The sequence below is a fragment of the Mya arenaria genome, chromosome 4 (genome assembly GCF_026914265.1).
Source record: "Mya arenaria isolate MELC-2E11 chromosome 4, ASM2691426v1".
Taxonomy (NCBI): Eukaryota; Metazoa; Mollusca; class Bivalvia; order Myida; family Myidae; genus Mya; species Mya arenaria.
This window is the reverse complement of record NC_069125.1, coordinates 15,079,480-15,104,371: the sequence shown is the minus strand read 5'-3', so window position 1 is coordinate 15,104,371 and position 24,892 is coordinate 15,079,480. Positions and strand designations below refer to the sequence as shown.

Genomic DNA, 24,892 nt, shown 5'->3' with positions numbered 1-24,892 from the left:
AGTTGAAGGATCCCAAGACTTTGAACAGACAGAAGGAGTGGTAACTAATGTATGAGTGCGTTTTGAAGGTTCCAAGCGCTTGAAAAGCAGAAGGAGAGGTAAGTTGAAGGATCCCAAGACTTTGAACAGACAGAAGGAGTGGTAACTTGTATGAGTGCGTTTTGAATGTTCCACGCGCTTGAAAAGCAGAAAGAGAGGTAACTTGAAGGATCCCAAGACTTTGAACAGGCAGAAGGAGTGGCAACTTGTATGAGTGTGTTTTGAATGTTCCAAGCACTTGAAAAGCAGAAGGAGAGGTAAGTTGAAGGATCCCAAGACTTTGAACAGACAGAAGGAGTGGCAACTTGTATGAGTGCGTTTTGAATGTTCCAAGCTCTTGAAAAGCAGAAAGAGAGGTAAGTTGAAGGATCCCAAGACTTTGAACAGACAGAAGGAGTGGCAACTTGTATGATTGTGTTTTGAATGTTCCAAGCTCTTGAAAAGCAGAAAGAGAGGTAAGTTGAAGGATCCCAAGACTTTGAACAGACAGAAGGAGTGGTAACTTGTATGAGTGTGTTTTGTATGTTCCAAGCACTTGAAAAGCAGAAAGAGAGGTAAGTTGAAGGATCCCAAGACTTTGAACAGACAGAAGGAGAGGTAACTTGTAAGAGTGCGTTTTGAATGTTCCAAGCACTTGAAAAGCAGAAGGAGAGGTAAGTTGAAGGATCCCAAGACTTTGAACAGACAGAAGGAGTGGTAACTTGTATGAGTGCGTTTTGAATGTTCCAAGCACTTGAAAAGCAGAGGGAGAGGTAATATGTAGGGGTGAGTTTGAAGGATCCCAAGACTTTGAACAGGCAGAAGGAGTGGTAACTTGTATGAGTGCGTTTTGAATGTTCCAAGCACTTGAAAAGCAGAGGGAGAGGTAATATGTAGGGGTGAGTTTGAAGGATCCCAAGACTTTGAACAGGCAGAAGGAGTGGTAACTTGTATGAGTGCGTTTTGAATGTTCCAAGCACTTGAAAAGCAGAGGGAGAGGTAATATGTAGGGGTGAGTTTGAAGGATCCCAAGACTTTGAACAGGCAGAAGGAGTGGTAACTTGTATGAGTGCGTTTTGAATGTTCCAAGCACTTGAAAAGCAGAGGGAGAGGTAATATGTAGGGGTGAGTTTGAAGGATCCCAAGACTTTGAACAGGCAGAAGGTGTGGTAACTTGTATGAGTGAGTTAAAAGGATCCCAAGACTTTCAACAGGCAGAAGGAGTGGCCACAAACTCCCCAGTTAAAAAAGCTCCAAAATATCACTGTTTTTTTTTCATCTGAACATAAATTATATGCTTTTTTGTTTCCACCATTAGAGTCTTCTGAGTTAAACACAATAATGCATATAAATTTGAAAACCCCCCAAAAACATCAACTTATATTGTGCCCTTTAAAGTGACATGTATAAATTGGTCAAATACAGGGTGTTTTTTTTCAAAATAAGCTTTGAAATTTTGGACAAAATATTCAGCTTTATTGACTGTTCCATTACATCATTTTATCAAGGTCTTAAAATAACAGTTATATACCATTACAGAAACTGTTTATAGATGATCTTTTATTGTTTTATTATTATTTATGGCATGATATTTTAATTTACCTCTGTCACAGACCTATAAACCAGTTTATATAGATTCGTGCCTTCAAAGTCAGATTAAGAAAATTATTATCATCAAATACTTGTGTACTTCTATAGTATGAACTTTATCACCTGAGTTTGGTATGATAATGCATATTGTTTTGGCATAAAAAAATCATATGACTGATTTCGGCTGGGGCTTTACACAAAAACAACATCCCTATTATTTTTTTGTTCATTTGTCTAAAGATCAAATACTTTCTAACATGGATTCATTTCTCTAACTAGATAAATAACTCTCTGTTCTTGTTAAGCCTCTTAATGCTGCCAAGCTTGCAGACAGATATCGGAACAGACAGGCTTCTTGTGCTGAACACAGCTGTAGGTGAGCTTGAAGGTCCCAAGTCCTTGAAAAAGCAGAGGGAGAGCTAACTTGTATAGATGAGCTTGAAAGTCAAAATCCTTGAAAAGGTGGCGAGAGGGGTTACTTGTATGAATGAGCTTCAAGGTCCCAGTCCTTGAAAAGCAGAGGGAGAGGCTGCTTGTATAGATGAGCTTGAAAGTCAAAGTCCTTGAAAAGGTGGAGGGAGGGGTTACTTGTATGAATGAGCTTGAAGGTCCTAGTCCTTGAAAATCAGAGGGATAAGTAACTTGTATAGATAAGCTAAAAGGTCCAAGTCATTGAAAATCAGAGGGTAAGTAACTTGTACAGATAAGCTTGAAGGTCCAAGTCCTTGAAAATCAGAGGGATAAGTAACTTGTATAGATAAGCTTAAAGGTCCAAGTCATTGAAAAGCCAAGGGAAAGCTAACTTATATAGATGAGCTTGAAGGTCCAAGTCCTTGAAAAGCCAAGGGATAGCTAACTTGTATAGATATGCTTGAAGGTCCAAGTTCTTGAAAAACCAAGGAGGAGCTAACTTGTACAGATGAGCTTAAAGGTCCAAGTCCTTGAAAAGCAGAGGGAGGGCTAATTTGTATAGTTGAGCTTGAAGGCCCCAGTCCTTTAAAAAAAGCTTGTCGGTCCCAAGCCCTTGAAAAGTAGAGGGAGAGGTGACTTGTATATATGAGTTTGAAGGTCTTTGAAAAGCCGAGGGAGAGGTTACTTGTATAGATGAGCTTGAAGGTCCAAGTCCTTGAAAATCAGAAGTAGGGGTAACTTTTAAAGATGAACTTGGAGGTCCCAAGTCCTTCAACATCAGAGGGATAGGTAACTGGTATAGATGATCTTAAAGGTCCAAGTCCCTGAAAAGCCAAAGGAAAGCTAACTTGTATAGATGAGCTTTAAGGTCCAAGTCCTTGAAAAGCCAAGGGAAAGCTAGCTTGTGTAGATGAGCTTAAAGGTCCAAGTCCTTGAAAGGCCAAGGGAAAGCTAACTTGTATAGATGAGCTTAAAGGTCCAAGTCCTTGAAAAGCCAAGGGAAAGCTAACTTGAATAGATGTGCTTGAAGGTCCAAGTCCTTGAAAAGCCAAGGGAAAGCTAACTTGTATAGATGAGCTTAAAGGTCCAAGTCCTTGAAAAGCCAAGGGAAAGCTAACTTGAATAGATGAGCTTGAATGTCCAAGTCCTAAAAAAAGCCAAAGAGCAGCTAACTTGTAAAGGTACAAGTGCTTGAAAAGCAGAGGGAGAGCTTACTTGTATAGTTGAGTTTGAAGGCCCCAGTCTTTTGAAATCAGAGGGAGAGGCTACTTGTACAGATGAGCTTGACGATATCAAGCCCTTGAAAGGTAGAGGGAGGGGTTACTTAAATATGAGTTAAATGTCCCAGTCTCTGAAATGCCGAGGGAGAGGTAACTTGTATAGATGAGCTTGAAGGTCCCAGTCTCTGAAAAGCCGAGGGAGAGGTTACTTGTATAGATGAGCTTGAAGGTCCCAGTTTCAGAAAAGCCGAGGGAGAGGTTACTTGTATAGATGAGCTTGAAGGTCCCAGTCTCTGAAAAGCCGAGGGAGAGGTTACTTGTATAGATGAGCTTGAAGGTCCCAGTCTCTGAAAAGACGAGGTAGAGGTAACTTGTATAGCTGAGCTTAAAGGCCCCAAGCCCTTTACAATTCTTTTTAACTTTTTTGTCACTGTATTTAGCAGGTAAAATAGTCAAAGCATCATAATAGCCTTTGTGTCGTCATGGCATTATTTTTCCTTTGTTAATTTGACGAAATCTTTAAATATATACAGGTGAATAAAGTAAAAAATAAATGATCCTGTTGAATCTTAGGAAATATTTGACGAATTCTTGAAAAAACAATGCCAAAGAAACGAATACTTCAAATAGGTTCGAGGGTTCAAGGTCATATATTGCTGGAAAAAATATTAACAACTGAATAAAGTATAAAAACAACACAGAACCTGATTCTGTTGAAAAATTAGGAAACAATATTTTTTCATGTAATTTGAGAAAATGCCTTTTTTAATTCTATTTACACCTTGACATGATATATAAAAACATTAATTAAGGAATGAATTGCGGGGTTGATGTCATTATCGGGGTATGAACGCAATCGGGCTGGTCAAAGTGTGTGAAGTCCGAAGGACATATCCCCGATAATGACATCAACCCCGCAATTCATTACTTATATTTACACCAATAGTTCCTTATTTCATTAAAAAATTGTTAAAAAAATATTCCATTTCTTTTAAGAAAGCCATTCACTAATTCTTTCTTACCCATTCTGTAAATAGAACGACCCGACTGTTACCGGAAACATTTTTTCAAAGGACGTCACAATAACGCGGGAAAAGATCAACCACTTTAAATCAATTTTAAACGTAAAATTTAAACATTTATGGCAACAATACATATAAAATATAACAAATTAACACTTTCTAACGGGACCTGCTGACACAATACAAACAATAACAAGATCAATAGTTTTTATGTACATTGTTATGCGATGAATTGCGATCCGAAGATGTTGCGTTCATCGATTGATGAACGCAATAAAAAAAATCGATGAACGCAATTGCTGAAAGGCAGTTCATTTAAGGAATGGAAGTTGAGGTGTAAATACATAATATTGATATGTTAAATGCATTTGTTAAACAAAACAAATATAATGTTTTCAGATCATTTTTTGATCAATGCACAATTTCCTTTCTCGCTAGTATACTTTAGTAAATAGCAATACTACTTGAACTAAATATTTAATGATGTGTGAAGTTCATTGTGAAAAGAAACACGTGAACTGTGTTTAAGACAATTAAACTGTGGTCGTGTTAGAAATGTGTATAGATATATGTAAACATATTATATGTTGATTTAAAATCAATAAAATAGTTTTGATTTAATATTAATACTGCCGAATTTGGGTGGAGTTTAAATATCTGAAATGTGGATGTCTGAAAAAGGTATGTTTCCAACAATTCTTATACTTCCTTCTCCTTTTTAAATAGATATTTTAAAGCTGCACTCTCACACATTGAATCACAATAGAACAGATCAACTGTTTGTAAAACTGCCGACCATTTCATTTTTCGTTATTATAATAGTCCTAAAACATATTTTCGAACGTAAATTTTATATTATAAACTGCGATCTGATCTTTTGTCACCAGTCTTATTGGACTGGTTTCCAGACATTTACTCAAACCTTGGCTCATTCAAAAACAAAATATAAAAAAAAGTTTTAAAAACGATCACACTGTCACTGTCAGCGTGCAGTTTTAACGTAGCCAAACGTGCAAACAGACAACTGAATTTAAATTGAGTACATTAACGACATAAATTTATAACGAAGATGTATTTTTAAGCCTTCAGCTTCCGATCAAATTCTAATGTTTTTGTATTTAATTTATGTTGTCAATTGTACCCCCTCATAAAATAAATATATCTAAACTAAACGATTATACATTCTATAATGATTTATCAGTAATACAATATATTTTGTTCCTTTTATTAACGAGAACAAAATTTCCTTTTAACCAAAATAAGGTGTGCAAGGCAAAATCTTCATATGCTAGTCATTGAAGTATGGTAAATGTTAAGATTCAGTGATCATTTTATTTTAAAATATCTTAACGCAAATGCCTTAGGGCTGGGAGTGCGCATTATTGAAAATGGTTTGTCTGAGTAATTGGGAGAAACTATTTCATTTAATGTACTATTTATCTCCATTCATGGACCATGAAAAATCGTTGATTTTATTTGCTTGTTTAAAATGCAACTCAATGCTGGAAAAATTGCCCAACGTGCAATGGGCTGATTGTTCATTGCATTGTTAAAGACAACAACGTAGTAAACTGGATCATTGTTAACTTTCAAATAGTTAATTCTCTGAACGTTTCAAAGACTTCCATGTGATCTGTGGTACTTTTCACAAATATTGAGACTATAAGTATCTATCATGTTTTTCCGGTACGGATAGAAAAATCCGACCCGAGGACACGCGCGTTAGCTGGTAACGAGGCTACGCAGCGTGTCCGAGGGTCGGATTTTTCGATCGGCACCGGAAAAAACATGATTGATATTTTTTTCTTGCAACATAAATAATCAATTTGTAGAAGTATTGACGTAGAAAACGCTTTTTTGCACATTTGACCAAAAAGCGCGTGCGACGTTGTTTACTTACGTCATAGAGCGCAGTAATTTTTAATCACTATTAAAAATAAATGCGTTTTTAGAATTACATTGTATTTTCAATTTTAATAAAAATTTCAATACTTAAATATTTGATTGCGTTTTATTGAAATGACATATTTATACTTATCATAAACCATACGATAAAAGGAATAAGAAGTGGCGCGTTGATGCGCGTGACTCATCTTACATGGGGTAGGGGGAGACGGTTTTCCATCACTAGTCACATGACCGGAAACACGAACGGTATGCAAAAAAACTGATGCAGTTATGCTTATTTTACTTTAATATATCGCCACAACACAAATAATTTCACCAACATTGTCAACTTAAACAAAGTGCTAACATATCGGCCAAATGTATATTAGGTTCAAAACAAAGCCAAAGACACGAATACTGCAAATATGGTCCAGGATTCAAGGTCATATATTGCTGGAAAAAATGGTCACCATAGCCGACATTGCCGAAGCCCAAACTGAACCCTAGTTTTTAAGAGTGAAACTAACACGACTCGGGAAAAGATGTGCATTAACTCAGCAGATTATGCCAGCGTTATGAACAATGTACTTAGCAAATTATGCTAGTCTTCTGAACAATGTACTCAGCAGATTATGCCAGCGTTATGAAAAATTTAATCAGCAGAAAATGCCAGCGTTATCAACACTGTTCTCAGCAGATTATGCCAGCGTTATGAACAATGTACTCAGCAGAAAATGCAAGCGTTATGAACAATTTACTCAGCAGAAAATACCAGCGTTATGAACACTGTTCTCAGCAGATTATGCCAGCGTTATGAACAATGTACTTAGCAAATTATGCTAGTCTTCTGAACAATGTACTCAGCAGATTATGCCAGCGTTATGAAAAATTTAATCAGCAGAAAATGCCATCGTTATCAACACTGTTCTCAGCAGATTATGCCAGCGTTATGAACAATGTACTCAGCAGAAAATGCAAGCGTTATGAACAATTTACTCAGCAGAAAATACCAGCGTTATAAACACTGTTCTCAGCAGATTATGCCAGCGTTATGAACAATGTACATAGCAAATTATGCTAGTCTTCAGAACAATGTAACTCAACAGATTATGCCAGTCTTGTAAACAATGTACTCAGCAGAAAATGCCAGCGTTCTGAACAATAAACTCGGCAGATTATATTCGCGTTCTTAGGCCTATGGTGGCTGATATCTGCTGTTTCGTATTTTCACAGCGAAAATAAGAAAATACTTCCAAGTCATGGTCGTTAAAACGCCATTAAGCGAAGCAAAACATACGAAATTATGTCAACTGGCTAGGCGAAAAAAAGCCAGATTAATATAACAAAATTGAATACGTAATGGCTTAAATCAGCAATCATAAAGGCCACATTTATTTTGGGGAAAAAATCAACACGTTTATAAATTTGTAAACATTGGCTCCTAAGCCACAATCTGTCCAATAACTTTTTTATCTTTAACTACCAAACTAGGATGTCGATCAAAGAATATGTTTTTTGCCACATACTGGACGCATACATTTTTCAAAAATTAAAGAAAAAGTCCACTAACAAGGCAAAAATTGGTACCGGAATCGGTACTTTTCTTTATAAATCCGCAAATTTTTGTTCACCATGAAACATTTTTCTCACTTAATGTTTGCATGAAACGAAATTACATCCACCACCTTGCCTATTGTTGGATACATTGTTCATTTCCAAATGTCACATATTGTTTCTAACGCTTCATATTGACCGATTTTTTTCTTTCATTTCCACATGTCATTGAGTGTTGGAAACATTGTTTATTTCCGAGTGTTTCATGTTGCTGAGAACATTGCTCATTTCCAAATGCCACTTATTGCCGGAATCATTGTTCATTTCCCAATGTCTCTTGTTGGAAATATTGCTCATTTCCCTATGCCACTTATTAGAGGAAAGATGGTTCATTTTCATATGCCACTTATTGTTGGAAACATTGTTCATTTCCCCATATCACTTATTGTCGGTAACACTGTTCATTTCCCAATGCCTCTTATTGTTGGAAACATTGTTCATTTCCCCATATCACTTATTGTCGGTAACATTGTTCATTTCCCAATGCCACTTATTGTTGGAAACATTGTTCATTTCCCCATATCACTTATTGTTGGAAACATTGTTCATTTCCCAATGTCTCTTATTGTTGGAAACATTGTTCATTTCCCCATATCACTTATTGTCGGTAACATTGTTCATTTCCCAATGCCTTTTATTGTTAGAAACATGGTTCATTTCCGAAAACCATTTATTGTTTCGTTTTCGAAAATAACATTTTGTCAAATGGGACGGCATTATTTTTTTTTTCAAATTTGCCGTACAATTGTTCTGATAAATCAGCAGTCAGTCGTTATTGATTGATCAGATAAACTGGTATATTTTAACAAAAGTTGGGTCAGTAGACAAAATATAAGCTCAACCATTAAAGCTGTTAAAGGATGTAAGTATTTAGTTATCAATATGGTGAATACATACTAATAAGTTAATAACCTTTAACTATTACATGTCATTCGTTGTCCGGTTAGCGCAGGCGACCCGGGTTCGACTCCCAGCCTGGGCGCATTTGAGTTTCGTTTGTGGTCACCATGCCGGACAAGTGGGCTCTCCAGATACTCCAGTTCCCCACACAACACAGGACCCCACTTTCGCGCAACATCGTGCCAACGAGAGTGACTTAGTATAAGTCATCATCATTTTTTTCACAATCGTTGTAAAATATATATAATGTTTAAACTATCCATTTCATAAATGCAAAGAAAAGTTACGGTCTATGGACCAATACGTTGTCATGTCATGGATTTTTCAAATTGCTGCATTTTACTCATCACTAAGTGAAATATAACTATGTTTGCCTGATGATCGAGTGGCTAAATTTATAATCAATTTGACCAAGTAAGAGTCGGTCAAGCACTACCTTTAAAGATAAAACTGAATGGAGAGCAAAGACAGTGTGGATCTGTTAAAAATAGAGATCCTGGTATGATGTTTGTACTAAATGTGATACAATTTAACAATTTTATCATTGTGCAATGGCGTAAGTGCATTTATGGTAATTTATCACGGTAAACTATAATGCCTCATTTATGACAAAGGCCGTCGCTGTTATTAAACGAAGAGGAGTTAAGTGGAGTCCTATAAACATGGAGACCGTACATGCTTTAAGGTACGAATAGTATTAGTATTTCACAATTTCACCTTAATTTAAGACTCAGTTGGCCGACCATGGATAGTCTAGGCATCTGTATGATAGTATTGCCACAGGGATGGATAACATTGAATGTGATTTTCTTTATTAATCAGCTCTACGCCGATCTTGAGCAGGTATTTGTTCACATGTCTGTTTAAGGGGATTCAGGTTTCGAAAGGGTCCAACATCGAGGCTTCAGGCTTGGATTTTTTACCAAATTATACTCAAAAGAGTATCTGCCTAGCTGTTGTTGTTTATGTTTGTTGTTGAACGGAAGTAAAAATGACTGATTTAAACAATAGGGAAGAAATTCCACCATTAAATATGTGAATGAGTCCCCTGAGAGCTTGATTTGAATCACAGGCATCTGGATCATTGTTTGTCACTTAAATGTTGTTTAAAACCATTTTGGGTACATACAATGAGATAAACAACACATCTGAAGATATTTAGTGTCTTTGATATACAAAAAAGAAACAAGGTATGTAACTCAAACTTACCCGATTTCACGGTAGAGTCCAGTTTTATGCAAATTTCTCAACCAACATATAAACAATCCATTTTTAAATAAGTGACATGGAAAAAAGAGTCAATTACCTTTAAAATTGTGTGCGATATGTTGGTATATCTATAATGTCTTTAGACAAACAAGCATAATTCAATGTCCAATTCTCGTGTTTTTCTTTAGTCGGAAAGAGTACAGCAAATTCAAATCTTCAATTTTCCCCGTGTAAACAGTACTAATGACAGTCCTATTGAAGTTATTTTATGCTTCAGTGTACAGATAAATTAATTCCATTCCTTAATATCACCATAAGACTAACACCACAGAGATGTTAAATGTACATGTCAATGACATCATCTGGGCGCTTGTCGGTAAAATGGCAGGCTGCCTACGAAATTTAAAGTGGATTTAATTTGAACACTGATACGGTTGTTTCTTAAACTGTGGTGTTAGTCTTATGGTGATATTAAGGAATGCATGTCGTATTCATTTACAGTGGCGTAGCTACATATACTGTCTCCGTGGCCCAGTGATTAAGGCGTCCGCCTACGGAGCGGAGCGGGAGGTCGTGGGTTCGATCCCTGGCCGCGTCATACCGAAAGACGTTAAAAGTTGGTACAAGTAGCTCCCTTGCCTGGCGCTTGGCATTTAAAGGGTAGTGCTTGGAAAAGTGGTGTACTCAGTACTGGTTTAACCCAGGAAAGTTGTACCCCGTGTATCAGTGCTTTACACCGAGCACGTAAAAGAACCAAGGGGTCTCTTCGAAAAAGAGCTAGGGTATCGCATACATACATATAGACCTTGTAGGCCTGGGCCTACAACTTTTTAATTTTTTGTCTTGGAACGAGCCAATGTTTGCGAACATGCATGGAAACAAGTTATATAAGACTGCTGACAAAAAATAAGATCTCAGATTTTTGTATATTTAAGTTAAAAAAAATGACGATTTATTCATTTTTCTTAAACCGTTTAAGCCACAAAACATTATTTTTCTAACGGAATTTAAAAAAATTCTGCGATCTGATCTTTTGTCAGCTATCTTTTATCGTTTGTTTGCAGATATTTACGCAAAATTGTACTCTTTCCAAGACAAAAAATAAAAAGTGGTAAACACGATATATCTGTGAGAGTGCACTTTTAAAGGGACTGTACACCAGATTGGAACCATAAAAAGTTTTTTTTTCTGTAACGAATCTCAGGACAATTATTTAATAAAATATTTTACACTTTGATATCATAATTGTAAAAATACACCCAAAATGTAAAACAAAATCGAGGCGGAGACCGGGTTCGATCCGGTGTCGCCAAAATTGCCGTGTTGTATCCACTGTGCTACGAAGCTTTGTTGTTGTTGTTGGGAAGTTCTGCCCGCGCCCTATGGCTGCATTATGGCTTGAGCCCGTCACATTCCCTAGTGTGACTGAAACATGCTACGAAAGCTTACCCTAAACTGGAATATTTAAGCTATATATAACTTGGTAATATCACGTGATAACATCGACTAGCCAATCACGCATAAGGAATGAATTCTATTAGGTAGACATACATAGTAATCTTTTTTTAATGGAAAAATACCAAAAAACTGCGAAAACTAAATTAATTGTAAACTATGTGGAACTTCAGTTAGTAAGTTTCAATGCATTGTACACATCGATTCCAAGTTTATATTAGTTTTCGACATTTTTTTTATATTTTTTTTCGCTATTTCATCATACGGAGGTACAGCCTCTTTAAGTCTTATTCATATGACACGTTTGTCCGATATCAATTATAAATTGACTTGAGACTCATTCAAATATGTGCGTGTATACATGTATACATTAACAGGTAAATATTGATACAGTTGATGTGTAAATAAACAGACTGAATCATTTGGTCAAATTCAATGGCTAACAGCTAGTTTTCAAGGGTAAAGGTCTGAAATATTAATAAGGTTCTCGCGATGTTTAAGGCTAATGATCGAAGACGTATTGATCAATGTTGGCCATCTGCTGCGCAGGTATTAAGGTGACCAGTGAATGTCTGTTGTTGATTCTCAATTCAAGGGGCGCATGTTTTATAAAGGCATGTATTATAAATTGTAGTGAAAATGATCACATCACATGACGGAGGATATAACTGTGATTTCTTAGCACCAAGCAGGTACCTATCTCGTTATTACTTTAATTATAGCCTTAAGAGTATACTACTACTACTACTACTACTACTACTACTACTACTACTACTACTACTACTACTACTACTACTACTACTACTACTACTACTACTACTACTACTACTACTACTACTACTACTACTACTACTACTACTACTACTACTACTACTACTACTACTACTACTACTACTACTACTACTACTACTACTACTACTACTACTACTACTACTACTACTACTACTACTACTACTACTACTACTACTACTACTACTACTACTACTACTACTACTACTACTACTACTACTACTACTACTACTACTACTACTACTACTACTACTACTACTACTACTACTACTACTACTACTACTACTACTACTACTACTACTACTACTACTACTACTACTACTACTACTACTACTACTACTACTACTACTACTACTACTACTACTACTACTACTACTACTACTACTACTACTACTACTACTACTACTACTACTACTACTACTACTACTACTACTACTACTACTACTACTACTACTACTACTACTACTACTACTACTACTACTACTACTACTACTACTACTACTACTACTACTACTACTACTACTACTACTACTACTACTACTACTACTACTACTACTACTACTACTACTACTACTACTACTACTACTACTACTACTACTACTACTACTACTACTACTACTACTACTACTACTACTACTACTACTACTACTACTACTACTACTACTACTACTACTACTACTACTACTACTACTACTACTACTACTACTACTACTACTACTACTACTACTACTACTACTACTACTACTACTACTACTACTACTACTACTACTACTACTACTACTACTACTACTACTACTACTACTACTACTACTACTACTACTACTACTACTACTACTACTACTACTACTACTACTACTACTACTACTACTACTACTACTACTACTACTACTACTACTACTACTACTACTACTACTACTACTACTACTACTACTACTACTACTACTACTACTACTACTACTACTACTACTACTACTACTACTACTACTACTACTACTACTACTACTACTACTACTACTACTACTACTACTACTACTACTACTACTACTACTACTACTACTACTACTACTACTACTACTACTACTACTACTACTACTACTACTACTACTGCTACTGCTACTGCTACTGCTACTGCTGCTGCTGCTGCTGCTGCTACTGCTACTGCTGCTACTGCTGCTGCTGCTGCTGCTGCTGCTACTGCTACTGCTACTACTACTACTATTACACTAGTACTACCACTACTACTACCACTACTAGTACCACGACAACCACCACCACCACCACTTCCACCACCACTACTTCAAGAACAACAACAAGTAATTTTTTAAAAACATTTGCACTCACAATTACATATATACAAAAATATACACGTAATGTTTATCTGATAGTGTTACAAAAAATCATTGCAATCAAACTTGTGGCCTCAAGGCCGTGGGAAATAACAACACGTATTGGAAAACAGACAATTACGTAAACGTGGCATGCTTAACTAATTAACAACAAGATGGGCAAATATAAAGTGCATACATGCCATATTTCTGAGAGGCTTCCCTGTGGATTCTGGTCTGATTTCCAAGGAATTTTGATATAACACCAGGGTATTTTTACGCAGCGAAATTTTGCACAATATCTACATTTATGAAATAAGAATAAATACAGAAACATTCTCTAATTACAATAATTTTTGGACTTAGTCATCATGGTCCGTCATGGAATTTCTTACTCATAATATTATGGATGCTTCCCACTTATTTTTGATTCCAGGGGATATGGATCCCCCTGCGGGGGACCAGGGAATGGGTCGGAATTCCGGGGGATATGGCATGTATAAAATATAAACAGATAAAGGTAAACCATCCATCGTAGGGGTGCAAAAAAAATGTCAGTGCATTTAAGACATTAACATCGGGATTATGTATATGTTTAATTTAGAGATGGATTCATTACCTTAATCAATAATGAACATAAACTAACAGAATGTTTAGGGAATGTGAAAAAAAATGTTTACATCTTAATCAGTTTAGAACAAAATGACATAGAAAGTGCCAATCGTAACAACTCGGCTATCTCCGGCAAGCTTCGAAATAGATTTCGTAAAATGTAGTAAGGCAATCGTAACAACTTGGCTAGCTTCGAGATAGACTTCGTAAAAAGTAGTAAGGCAGTCGTAACAACTCGGCCATCTCCGGCAAGCTCCGAGATAGACTTCGTAAAAAGTAGTTAGGCAGTCGTAACAACTCGGACATCTCCGGCAAGCTTCGAGATAGTCGATTCTGTTGGATAATGGCTTTGGTGTATTAACATTCATCATTATTGTATGTAATTACGTTGACGTTTTGAACTGAATTAAATTTATGTTCTGTTCTGTACTCAATTAACATATATCATTATGCAGTTAATTTGCATAGGAATTTAGCCTGAATAACTCTATAATTACAGTGCACATATAAATTGTTGTTTTACACGGTTGTCTGAAAATCTACGTTTTTTTCCTAACCACAAACAGGGGGAAATGAGTACGTGTCCGTATACCAATATTGACACAAGCTTGTGAACTGAACAGAGATGTATTTATTGAACTATACTATTCGGATACGTCTCAGTAAGATTTTGTTAGCTAAGTGAAACGCTCGTATGTCACGTGCAATGCTCGTATGTCACGTGCAAATATCGTATCTTACGTGCAAAGTTCGTATGTCACGTGCAATGCTCGTGTGTCACGTGCAAATATCGTATCTTACGTGCAAAGCTCGTATGTCACGTGCAAATATCGTATGTCACGTGCATGTCGTATATGATGTCGAAATGTCGTGTGTCAAAGCAAAGCCTCGGGTGTCGAGAGTCAGAACATCGTTTGTCAAGTCAATTAAAATCGCACTGTCCATCCGGACGGATGCTTCCGTCCGTCCGTCCGGTTTTCAGTGTCCGGTCTGTAACTATGTCATGCTGGGAGGGATTTTAAATAACTTCGCACCTGTGTTCAGAATATTAAGACGACTTGTCGCGTGCAAGACCCACGTCCCTACCTCAAAGGTCAAGGTCACACTTACAGGTTTATCATTATGGAATCTGCTTATATGCATATATACAATATAGTTAGTTGGTCATGTCCAGGCTGTATCATTGTCATACACGAAACTCGCGTGTCGAGTCTTAACCTCGTGTGTCTAGTCAAAATATCTTTTTTCCAATCAAAACCTCGTGTTTCAAAACTTAAACCTCGTGTATCTAGACATAACCCCGTGTTTCAAAACTTAAACTTCGTATATCTTGTCAAAACCTCGTGTTTCAAAACTTAAACCTCGTGTATCTAGTCATAACCTCGTTTTTCAAAACTTAAACTTCGTATATCTGGTCAAAACCTCGTGTTTCAAAACTTCTAATTCGTGCATCTTGTCGAAACCTCGTGTTTTAAAACTTAAAATTCGTGGATCTATTCAAAACATCGTGTTTCAAAACTTAAAACTCATGCATCTGATCAAAACCTTGTGTTTCAAACTTTAACACCGTAAATCTAGTCAAAACCTCGTGTTTCAAAACTTAAAATTCGTGTATCTAGTCATAACCTCGTTTTTCAAAACTTTAACTTCGTATGTCTGGTCAAAACCTCGTGTTTCAAAACTTACAATTCGTGTATCTAGTCGAAACCTCGTGTTTCAAAACTTACAATTCGTGAATCTAGTCGAAACCTCGTGTTTCAAAACTTAAAATTCGTGTATCTAGTCGAAACCTCGTGTTTCAAAACTTAAAATTCCGGTATCTAGTCAAAACCTCGTGTTTCAAAACTTTAACACCGTATATCTAGTTAATACCTCGTGTTTCAAAACTTTAACACCGTATATCTAGTTAAAACCTGTGTTTCAAAACTTAAAATTCTCGTTTCTAGTCGAAACCTCGTGATTCGAAACTCAAGCCTCGTGTGTCTAGTCAAAACCTGTAGCGACCAGTAAAACCTCTTTGTATAGTCCAAATTGCGTGTGTCCACTTAAAATATCGTGTGTCAAGTCAGTTTCCCGAGTACCAAAACAAAACCTCGTATGGAGTCAAACTATCGTGTGTCATGACAAAACATCGTAAGTTGGAGTACGAAAATCGTTCGTCAGAGCATATTTTAAAGCTATGGCGACGACGATGCTAATAAAACACGAGAAGTCAGACGGAATTGCCCGACGGCACCAGACAATCTTTTACGATTAAATGCGTTTTTTGCGTAAATCCATGAATACACATCAGAACTGACTAACCCCAAAATGCTGTCGGAATTAAAGTGACTCGCTCATGTTTTGGGACCAAAATTAGTTTTCCCGGTTATGTATCTGAAAACATTTATTTATTTTTACTCTATGATATAAAAAAATGCAGAAAAAATACACTGAACGTAAAAATAAAATATTCTAGGTTAAGTGCGGAGCGAGGCCACGCCGATACAGTCAGTGAACAATTACAAAACTGACAACAGAACCAAACGCCCACAAGGAATCATTCACAAACTTTTAAGCCTGTTGTTAAAAAGCGTTACTAACGCTATTCAAAATCGTGGACGTCAAAGACAGTATTTGAGCATATATCAACATTTGTTAAAGAGTTCCAGCCGTCAGTATCTTAGTTTTAACTCTCCTGATTTGCCACACTTTAAATCGTCAGACAAATAAAGATGCATTTTATACACACACGTACACACGCACGACGCACGCACGCACACACACACACACGCATTCACACACAAAAAGACATGAGCGAGTCCCTTAAAAGCTTGTCTCACTATCTCGGGGACTAAACGTTTTTGTTTCCATTGTATAAATATTTGAATGTGCATTCACGAACAGCATTGGTACATTTTAGTTGATGGAAGACAGCAGTTGACACCACGATCGACGGCGGCGTAAAGATGAAGATCTGCCTCACCGGCGGTTACAAGTTGATCATCGGCGTAACATCCGCAACGACACTGATTCTGCAGTTCGTCATCATATATAGTAAGTGAAAGATATTGAACAATTTTAATTTTTTTTTTTTATTTTTTTTTTTTGAAATGTCATTGCATTATGAAATTAAATTATTTGTTACTTTTAAAAATGTTGTATGTACGGTCATTTATTTTATGCTTTCCGGTGGGCTAAAGAGATTTCTTTCTTTCATGCTTTTCGATGAAATATGGAGTTTTATTAGTGAAATAACAACAGTGAAAATATCAATTTGATATTTGCATTGTAAAATGGATTGAAATTATCAACTTTCAGAACTACTTTTAAAACCCATTGTAGTTACCTCCCCTCGATGGAAACAGTACACTCCAATTTGAACAAGAAAATATTGGCAACAAAAATATTTAAAAAAGAAAATAAATGTTACACAAAAAAATATAGATATATAGTTGGTTATTAACAATTTACTGTTTATTCGATAAATGGTTATCCCGTTTTTCAAACTTTTTCTTGATCTTGAAGCTGAACGTTCGAACATTTGCTTACATACCAATCAAATTACAGACAACTGTTCGAACATAAATATAATGTTATATCATCGTTCAAATGTATTTTGAGCTGTTTGTCGTTGTAATACAAACTTCATCGAGAATTCACACAACAATTTACAGATTAACTGATTTTTTTACCCCCCCCCCCCCCCACGCCTCAAAATTTGTCAACAAACTAGCGTTGTCCTTATATATAAGACGACTGAATATCCAGGTATCATGAAACACACTCTAAAACTAAGAAACATGTTTAATATCAATTGATTATCCGCAAGTGTTTTGCCAACACATTCGACCTATCAAATTTGCATTCGATAAATGGCGGCGTAGTAAGTTGGTTGTGTTTTCATGCCCCGCTTAAAAATATAAGTGTTTTCGTTATTTTTGGGGAACAAAGATGCACTAATAAAACTTCATTGATTACTGTTCATAAAATCTTTTCATTAAAAAACGATTGAATAATTAACTATAAAAAGGAATATCAGAGAATTTGTTCTCATTAAACAGGAAAGAAAAAATTGACAGTAACGTCATTAGCTATTTTATATATAGAATTTGCGTGAGGGGCGTCCCTCGGGTAGCGGCGTAAATTACACTCTTTTCAAAAAAGGGGGTAATTAAGAAAATAAATTAAAATACTATAAAACTCGGAAAATAAGCATAAAAGAAACAGAAAATGTGTTGATTTCAGTGTAAGAACGTATTTTATTTCACTCGTGACCATAGAAAAACTATATTTAAGACACTCATGAAATAAAATACGATCTTACACTGAAATAAACAAATATCCTCTATAAATTTATTAGTGAAATAAATTTGACATTTCATTGTTTGATACAGTGAAAATACCAATTTGATATTTTTCCCTGATTTGAAATTTTAGTTTTAAATCAAACGTCAGCGCGCACTGGGACATAATTTCAACGACATCATTTCCGAAATCACGTTACGTGCGCATACATATTTGCGCATGTTTTCTCAAATGTGTTATTAAATGACTTTTATCACCATTTTTATGCATATAATGAAAGAGGGAAAACATGTTTGTTTCAGTGCGATATATTTGGAATCTCGTGAAATATGTCTTTTCGTTTTTTTTCCAATTCAAGAGTTCATGTGTATGATGACACATTGGTCATGTTTTTTGAAATTAGATGAATTTTTATCCGTTTAAATTTTAATTTCATTTTTAATATCAGATTTTGCAAACACGAGGACACACCGCAGCATCGAGTCAAAGCGGTCTAGGGATGACCAAATTGCACGTGCTGTAAGTATTCTTTTAGTTTCGACGCGATTGTTGCGTTTGCTGGGTGACGTCATTTTGACTTCATGACGTAATAACTTTAAAGGGACTCGTTCACAGATTGTGTAAAAAAAAAGTTTAAAACTATTTTTTTCGATAAGTATTAAATTAAGTTATTTTACCCACTCTTATGAAAATACAACAAACAGCAACTGACAGATACTAAATTAAAAAAAAAACTTTGCAAATCCAAGTAAAAAATATTCAAATTCAATAGCGTTACAGACGCCTTTTCAGCGAACATAAATTTCTTATACATTTTTTAATTTCACACGATTTTTTTTACCTAACCATATAAATCGTGAACGAATTCCTTTAAATATTTTCTGTTAACAAACGCCTTTGCTACGAACTGTAACTATGCAACAAAATGTTAACATAACAATTTTGTAACGCTAGGTGTTGAAAAGCAAAAGTTTACCTCAAAAATCTGTGACGGGAACGTGCAACTCGACATTCTGTGACGGGAACGTGCACCTCGACATTCTGTGACGGGAACGTGCACCTCGACATTCTGTGACGGGAACGTGCACCTTGACATTCTGTGTCGGGAACGTGCAACTCGACATTCTGTGACGGGAACGTACAACTCGACAGCCTTTGACGGGAACGTGTACCTCGACATTCTGTGACGGGAACGTGCAACTCAACATTCTGTGTCGGGAACGTGCACCGCAACATTCTGTGACGGGAACGTGCAACTCGACATTCTCTGACGGAAACGTGCACCTCGACATTCTGTGACGGGAACGTGCACCTCGACATTCTGTGACGGGAACGTGCACCTTTGCAGTCTTTGACGGAAACATGCACCTCCACATTATGTGACGGAAACGTGCACCTCAACATTCTGTGACGGAAACGTGCACCTCGATAGTCAGTGACGGTCACGTGTAACTCGACATTCGGTGACGGAAACGTTCACCTCCACATTATGTGACGGAAATATTCACCTCCACATTATGCGACTGAAACGTTCACCTCCACATTATGTGACTGAAACGTTCACCTCCACATTATGTGACGGAAACGTGCACCTCGACATTTTATGACGGAAACGTTCACCTCGACATTTTGTGACCAATACGTGCACCACGACATTATGTGACCAATACGTGCACCTCGACATTTTGTGACGGAAAGGTGCACCTCGACATTTTCTGACTGAAACGTTCACCTCGACATTTTGTGACCAATACGTGCACCACGACATTCTGTGACCAAAATGTGCACCTCGACATTTTGTGACGGAAACGTGCACCTCGACATTTTGCGACCAATAAGTGCACCACGACATTCTGTGACCAATACGTGCACCTCGACATTCTGTGACTGAAACAAATACCTCGACATTCTGTGATGCCAAAAGCTAAATTGATAGTTGTTAAAAGATAAGTGACATTTTATGCTGTTGCTTATTTACTTTTTGTCAAATATTGTTATCGTTTTTCAGGGTTTACGTGAAACCACTACGATGATAGAACGTGTGGAATCATTCCCGAAAAGTAAGAAATACTATTTGAATATGCACAATACATGTATTACTGGGTTAGTAGCCAATATGCATTTTGAATAAATCTTATGACCATACATCATTGATTCAATTCACTGTAAAGATCCATTGTTTATATCGGGAAATCCGATTAGCTACACCGTTCTTAGACCCAATTAAGACTCGTATTAAATACCACTCCAGAACAGCGGTTTTCTTTATGATTATTGTGTTTACAATATAAAAGGGGAAAACAGAATATAAGTATACATGAATATTCAAATGATATTTATGAAACGTATGAGCAGGTGTTTATGGGAAAGAAAAGACAATGTAATGATGTTTCAATCGAAATAAAAATAATACCACAACAAGAAATACGGTATATTTTAATTACTTCAAGTCAGTCTGGCAAAGTGTAGTGATGTAAGTATAAACTGAAAACACTACTTGACTGATGACTCACTTTAAATAATGGAAATGTGTTTATTGTTGTGGAAAGAACTACCAGTGACACAATTAAGATATATGTTTTCAAAACGTATAGGATATAATTTGTAACTACGACTGTCCGGAGTCGTTTGTTGGGAACGGAGTCCTACATTTACAGCTACACATTTACAACTACACATTTACAACTACACATTTTCACATACAAATATACAGCTACACATTTACAAATACACATTTACAGCTACACATTTACAAATACACATTTACAGCTACACATTTACAAATACATATTTACAGCTACACATTTACAACCACTAATTTGATACTACATAATAACAAATACACATTTACAGCTACACATTTACATATATGCACATTTACAGCTACACATTTACATATACACATTTACAGCTACACATTTACAAATACACATTTACAGCTACACATTTACATATGCACATTTACAGCTACACATTTACAATAATATATTTGAAACTACACGTTTACAGCTACACGTTTACAAATACACATTTACAGCTACACATTAACAACCACACATTTGAAACCACACATATTTACAACAACACAATTACAGCCACAAATTTACAGCTACCCATTTACAGCTACACATTCAAAGCTATACATTTTTCACCTACACTTTTGAAACTACACATTTACAACTACACACAAAGCTGTCATTATATCCCCTTCAACGCATTGAAGCATGCCATTCACATTTAATGTTGTTGTTTTCTTCCATCTCCCAGAAAGAACCACCTTTGGTATTCCGACCGTCAAGCGTCCGTCGGAAAACTACTTCCAGAAGATGTTCCGGGGTATGGTCAACAAAACGACAGAAGAACAGAGAAAGGAAATAATTTTCGTAGTGTTTCTGGCTGATCTAAACAACAGCGAATGGAAAAACTCCATGAAGAATGATCTTCTTGCCAACTATTCCTATCTTGTAAAGACCGATTCTTTGCTCGTAATTCAGGCACCGGAATCGTTCTATGCCGATTTGACTAATACCAATGACTCTTACCTATACTGGCGGACGAAGCAAAATTATGATTATGCGTATTTAATGACATATTGTCGCCACTTATCCGAATTTTACGTTCAAATGGAGGACGACGTCATTCCTAGTGATAATTATTACAGTGCAATAATGGGCTACGTCGAAAACCAGTCAGATGACAATTGGGTTTGTTTAGAGTTTTCAAAACTTGGATTTATAGGAAAGATGTATCATTCTCGGGATCTCATGGGTCTGTCAGCTATGTTCTTAATTTTTAATAGCTCTCAACCAGTAGACTACATTTATGTGTATTTTAACATTCTTTCTGGTCGTAGATCAGCCTTACGTAAGCCGACTCTTTTCCAACATCTTGGGTACCATTCTAGTCTGGACAAGAAGATCCAACCTCTTCAGGATGACTTTTTCAATATGCCTCCCAAACAATGGAAAGGCGATAATCCACCGAGCAAAATTTACACCAGTCTAGAGCAAAGTACCGATTTCCCAGCAAATATGGCTTACAGCCTTGACGTTGGCTTTTTTTGGAGCATCGGACCCGCGAAAATTAATGACACCTTTACAATCGTGTTTGAAACTCCGCAGCGAATGTCACGTGTTGTCATAGAGACGGGTAACAAGGATCATGCACGTGACAATTTACAAAATGGCTGTCTAGAATTCAGTAGTCATTACTCTGATACCGGTGAAAATCTAAACTGTGATAATTTTAAGAAACTTGACGACTTTGAAGGCGGACATTTGTTTATTGATAGTGACAAAATGAATTCTGTTGTCCATAATGCATCAGTGAATTGTGTACGGATTCGGGTTCTTGAATCACAAAATGAGTGGTTAATTATTAGTGAAATCGCTGTGTTCATAAATAAAGAAACTTAATACATGTTGTAGTAATTAGCGAGGTTTGTTTTTATGTATGACTGATGTTTGTTTGTTTTAGAGGACATAAGAAAGTATCCTTGGTGTGGATGGAACCAACACCGAGTTATGTGAGGGGCGGACACCCATAACACCAGACTAGCATCACCCTGATGGGAATAGCAGCCTGGAGCCATAGCTTCTTGGGTGAAAGATGGACGCCTAACTCAGCCTGGTGGGAACCGTACTCACATCATCTTGTGGGATAGGCGGATGACCATTATATTAGACCAGTCTCGCCCTGGTGGGGATCATACCCAAAACCCTCTTGATTGAGAGGTCGACACCCATGATATTAGTCCAGTATCACCTAGTTGGGACCATACTCACAACCTCTTGGGTGAAAGGCGGACACCAATTACACTAGATCAGCTCCCCCCTCCCTTGGTTGGGATCGAACCCAGAACCCGTTAGGTGAGAGATGGACGCCTATTATACTACATCAGTCTCTACCTGGTTGGGACCGTACCCACAACGTAATGGGTGAGAGGCGGACACCCATAATACTAGATCAGTCTAGCGGGCAACCGTACCAAAAATACCTGTGATGTATGAGGGACGCTCATAACACTAAACCAGTTATACATGTACCCTGCTAGGGACCGAACCCACATATTCTTGGGTAAGAGAGGGACGCCTATAACACTTAACCAGTCTCAACGTGGTGAGGATCTCGCCCACAACCTTTTGGGTGAGAGGCGGACACCTATAACACTAGGCCAGTCACTCTAGACTACTCCCTGGTGGAGATCGAACCCAAAACCCTCTTGGATGAGAGGTCGAACACCTATACCACTAGACCAGTCTCTCCTTGGTGGGGACCGAGCCCAATACCCTTTTGGGTGAGCGGCGGACACCTATGTCACTAGACCCTTATCGAGCAACTTTTGATTAACTGCTCTGAATGTGTGTTTAGTCAAAGGATTTACTGAAGTTTCACAAACAGGGGGGAAACGCGTAGTGATAAAATATAATGTCAAGTACAGTTATCTCCCTTTGTACGCCACGGTCACCCATCCAGTTACTATTCGTTCACTGATGGTGCGTCAATGTGTTGACTGCAATATTGTATTTATTGGTGTCTGCTGGAAAGATTAATTTACTTCATTATACAATCGAACCCCGTTTGCGCGAACTCGGCTCGAATTCCTCTTTGGCTCGAACTGGATGTTAAAGACCTTTCCATTTACTGAAGGTTAAACTTTCTGATTGACTCGAACTATCCGAGGCTCGAGGTATTTTCGACGGTCCCTGTGAGTTCGAGCCAACGGGTTCGACTGTACCTCATATCAAGTTTAGAACAACTAGTAAAAGCGGCAGGGCATATATATACTATCAACCCGCACCATTACCTCTGCCGCACTGTTACCCTGTGACGTCATGAAATTGACATTACGCTACTAATACACTAACTCAAGTCCAAATTTCAGTTTTAACCTATGAATTTGTTTATATCACGCCTCCAAAATGATTTACGCAACGCCATTGGTCAAGGATTGGTCACGCGGTGACCCCATATTGGGTCACTTATCTATATATTGTAACAAAATGTCTACGCTAGCACAGTCCGCCAGGTTAGCTCAATCGGTAGAGCGTTGGACTCTGAATCGGACAACCCGGGTTCGATTCCCGGGCGGGCCAGGTCACTTCTGTTGTGATTGGTTATGAAATCTTTTCTACGACCATTCGCACTGTACCACTGCCCATGGCATGTACAGAAGTTGTCAGATCCTTGCAGAGGTGAAGGCACCTAGTACTGGTCCTGCCCAGGATAGGTGTGCGGTGGTCGAACTGTCACTCTGGGACCCTTCAATGTGCTCACGCCGGGACCCGGAGTATAAACTACTAACACCACCACCGCTATCACACTCCGCCCGGTTATCCCAATCGGTAGAGCGTTGGACTCTGAATCGGACAACCACGGTTCGATTCCCGGGCGGACCAGGTCACTTCTATTGTGATTGGTTAAGAAATCCTTTCTACGACCATTTGCACTGTTACAGTACCACTAGACTGGCATGTAAAGAAGATTCCTTGCAGAGGTGAAGACACCTAGTACTGGTTCTGCCCAGGATAGGTTTGCGATGGTTGAACTGTCA

The 24,892-nt window shown here is 37.3% G+C and overlaps 1 protein-coding gene across 6 annotated transcripts; it reads left to right on the top strand.

Annotated features, from left to right (window-relative positions):
* The first annotated feature begins 4,652 nt into the window (after window positions 1-4,652).
* Window positions 4,653-22,754, top strand: LOC128232524 (alpha-1,3-mannosyl-glycoprotein 4-beta-N-acetylglucosaminyltransferase C-like). 6 transcript variants are annotated; one of them, XM_052946120.1, is made up of 6 exons: window positions 4,653-4,942; window positions 11,961-12,018; window positions 16,955-17,088; window positions 18,788-18,858; window positions 20,348-20,399; window positions 21,607-22,754. In XM_052946120.1, exons 3-6 carry the CDS (start codon window positions 17,001-17,003, stop codon window positions 22,752-22,754), a joined length of 1,359 nt encoding a protein of 452 aa, XP_052802080.1. In that variant the 5' UTR covers window positions 4,653-4,942; window positions 11,961-12,018; window positions 16,955-17,000. The 6 variants fall into 6 exon arrangements, with proteins under 6 accessions (XP_052802080.1, XP_052802079.1, XP_052802077.1 ...); XM_052946117.1 differs by lacking the exon at window positions 4,653-4,942 and adding an exon at window positions 9,210-9,347; XM_052946121.1 differs by lacking the exons at window positions 4,653-4,942; window positions 11,961-12,018 and adding exons at window positions 9,210-9,347; window positions 10,373-10,487.
* The last annotated feature ends 2,138 nt before the right edge of the window (window positions 22,755-24,892 follow it).

Excerpts from the sequence above, each read along its gene's own strand:
- LOC128232524 (XM_052946119.1), top strand. The coding sequence starts at position 17,001 with ATGAAGATCTGCCTCACCGGCGGTTACAAGTTGATCATCGGCGTAACA. Across the intron at positions 18,859-20,347 it reads ATGACCAAATTGCACGTGCT|GGTTTACGTGAAACCACTAC; the intron begins GTAAGTATTCTT and ends ATCGTTTTTCAG. Across the intron at positions 20,400-21,606 it reads TGTGGAATCATTCCCGAAAA|AAAGAACCACCTTTGGTATT; the intron begins GTAAGAAATACT and ends TCCATCTCCCAG.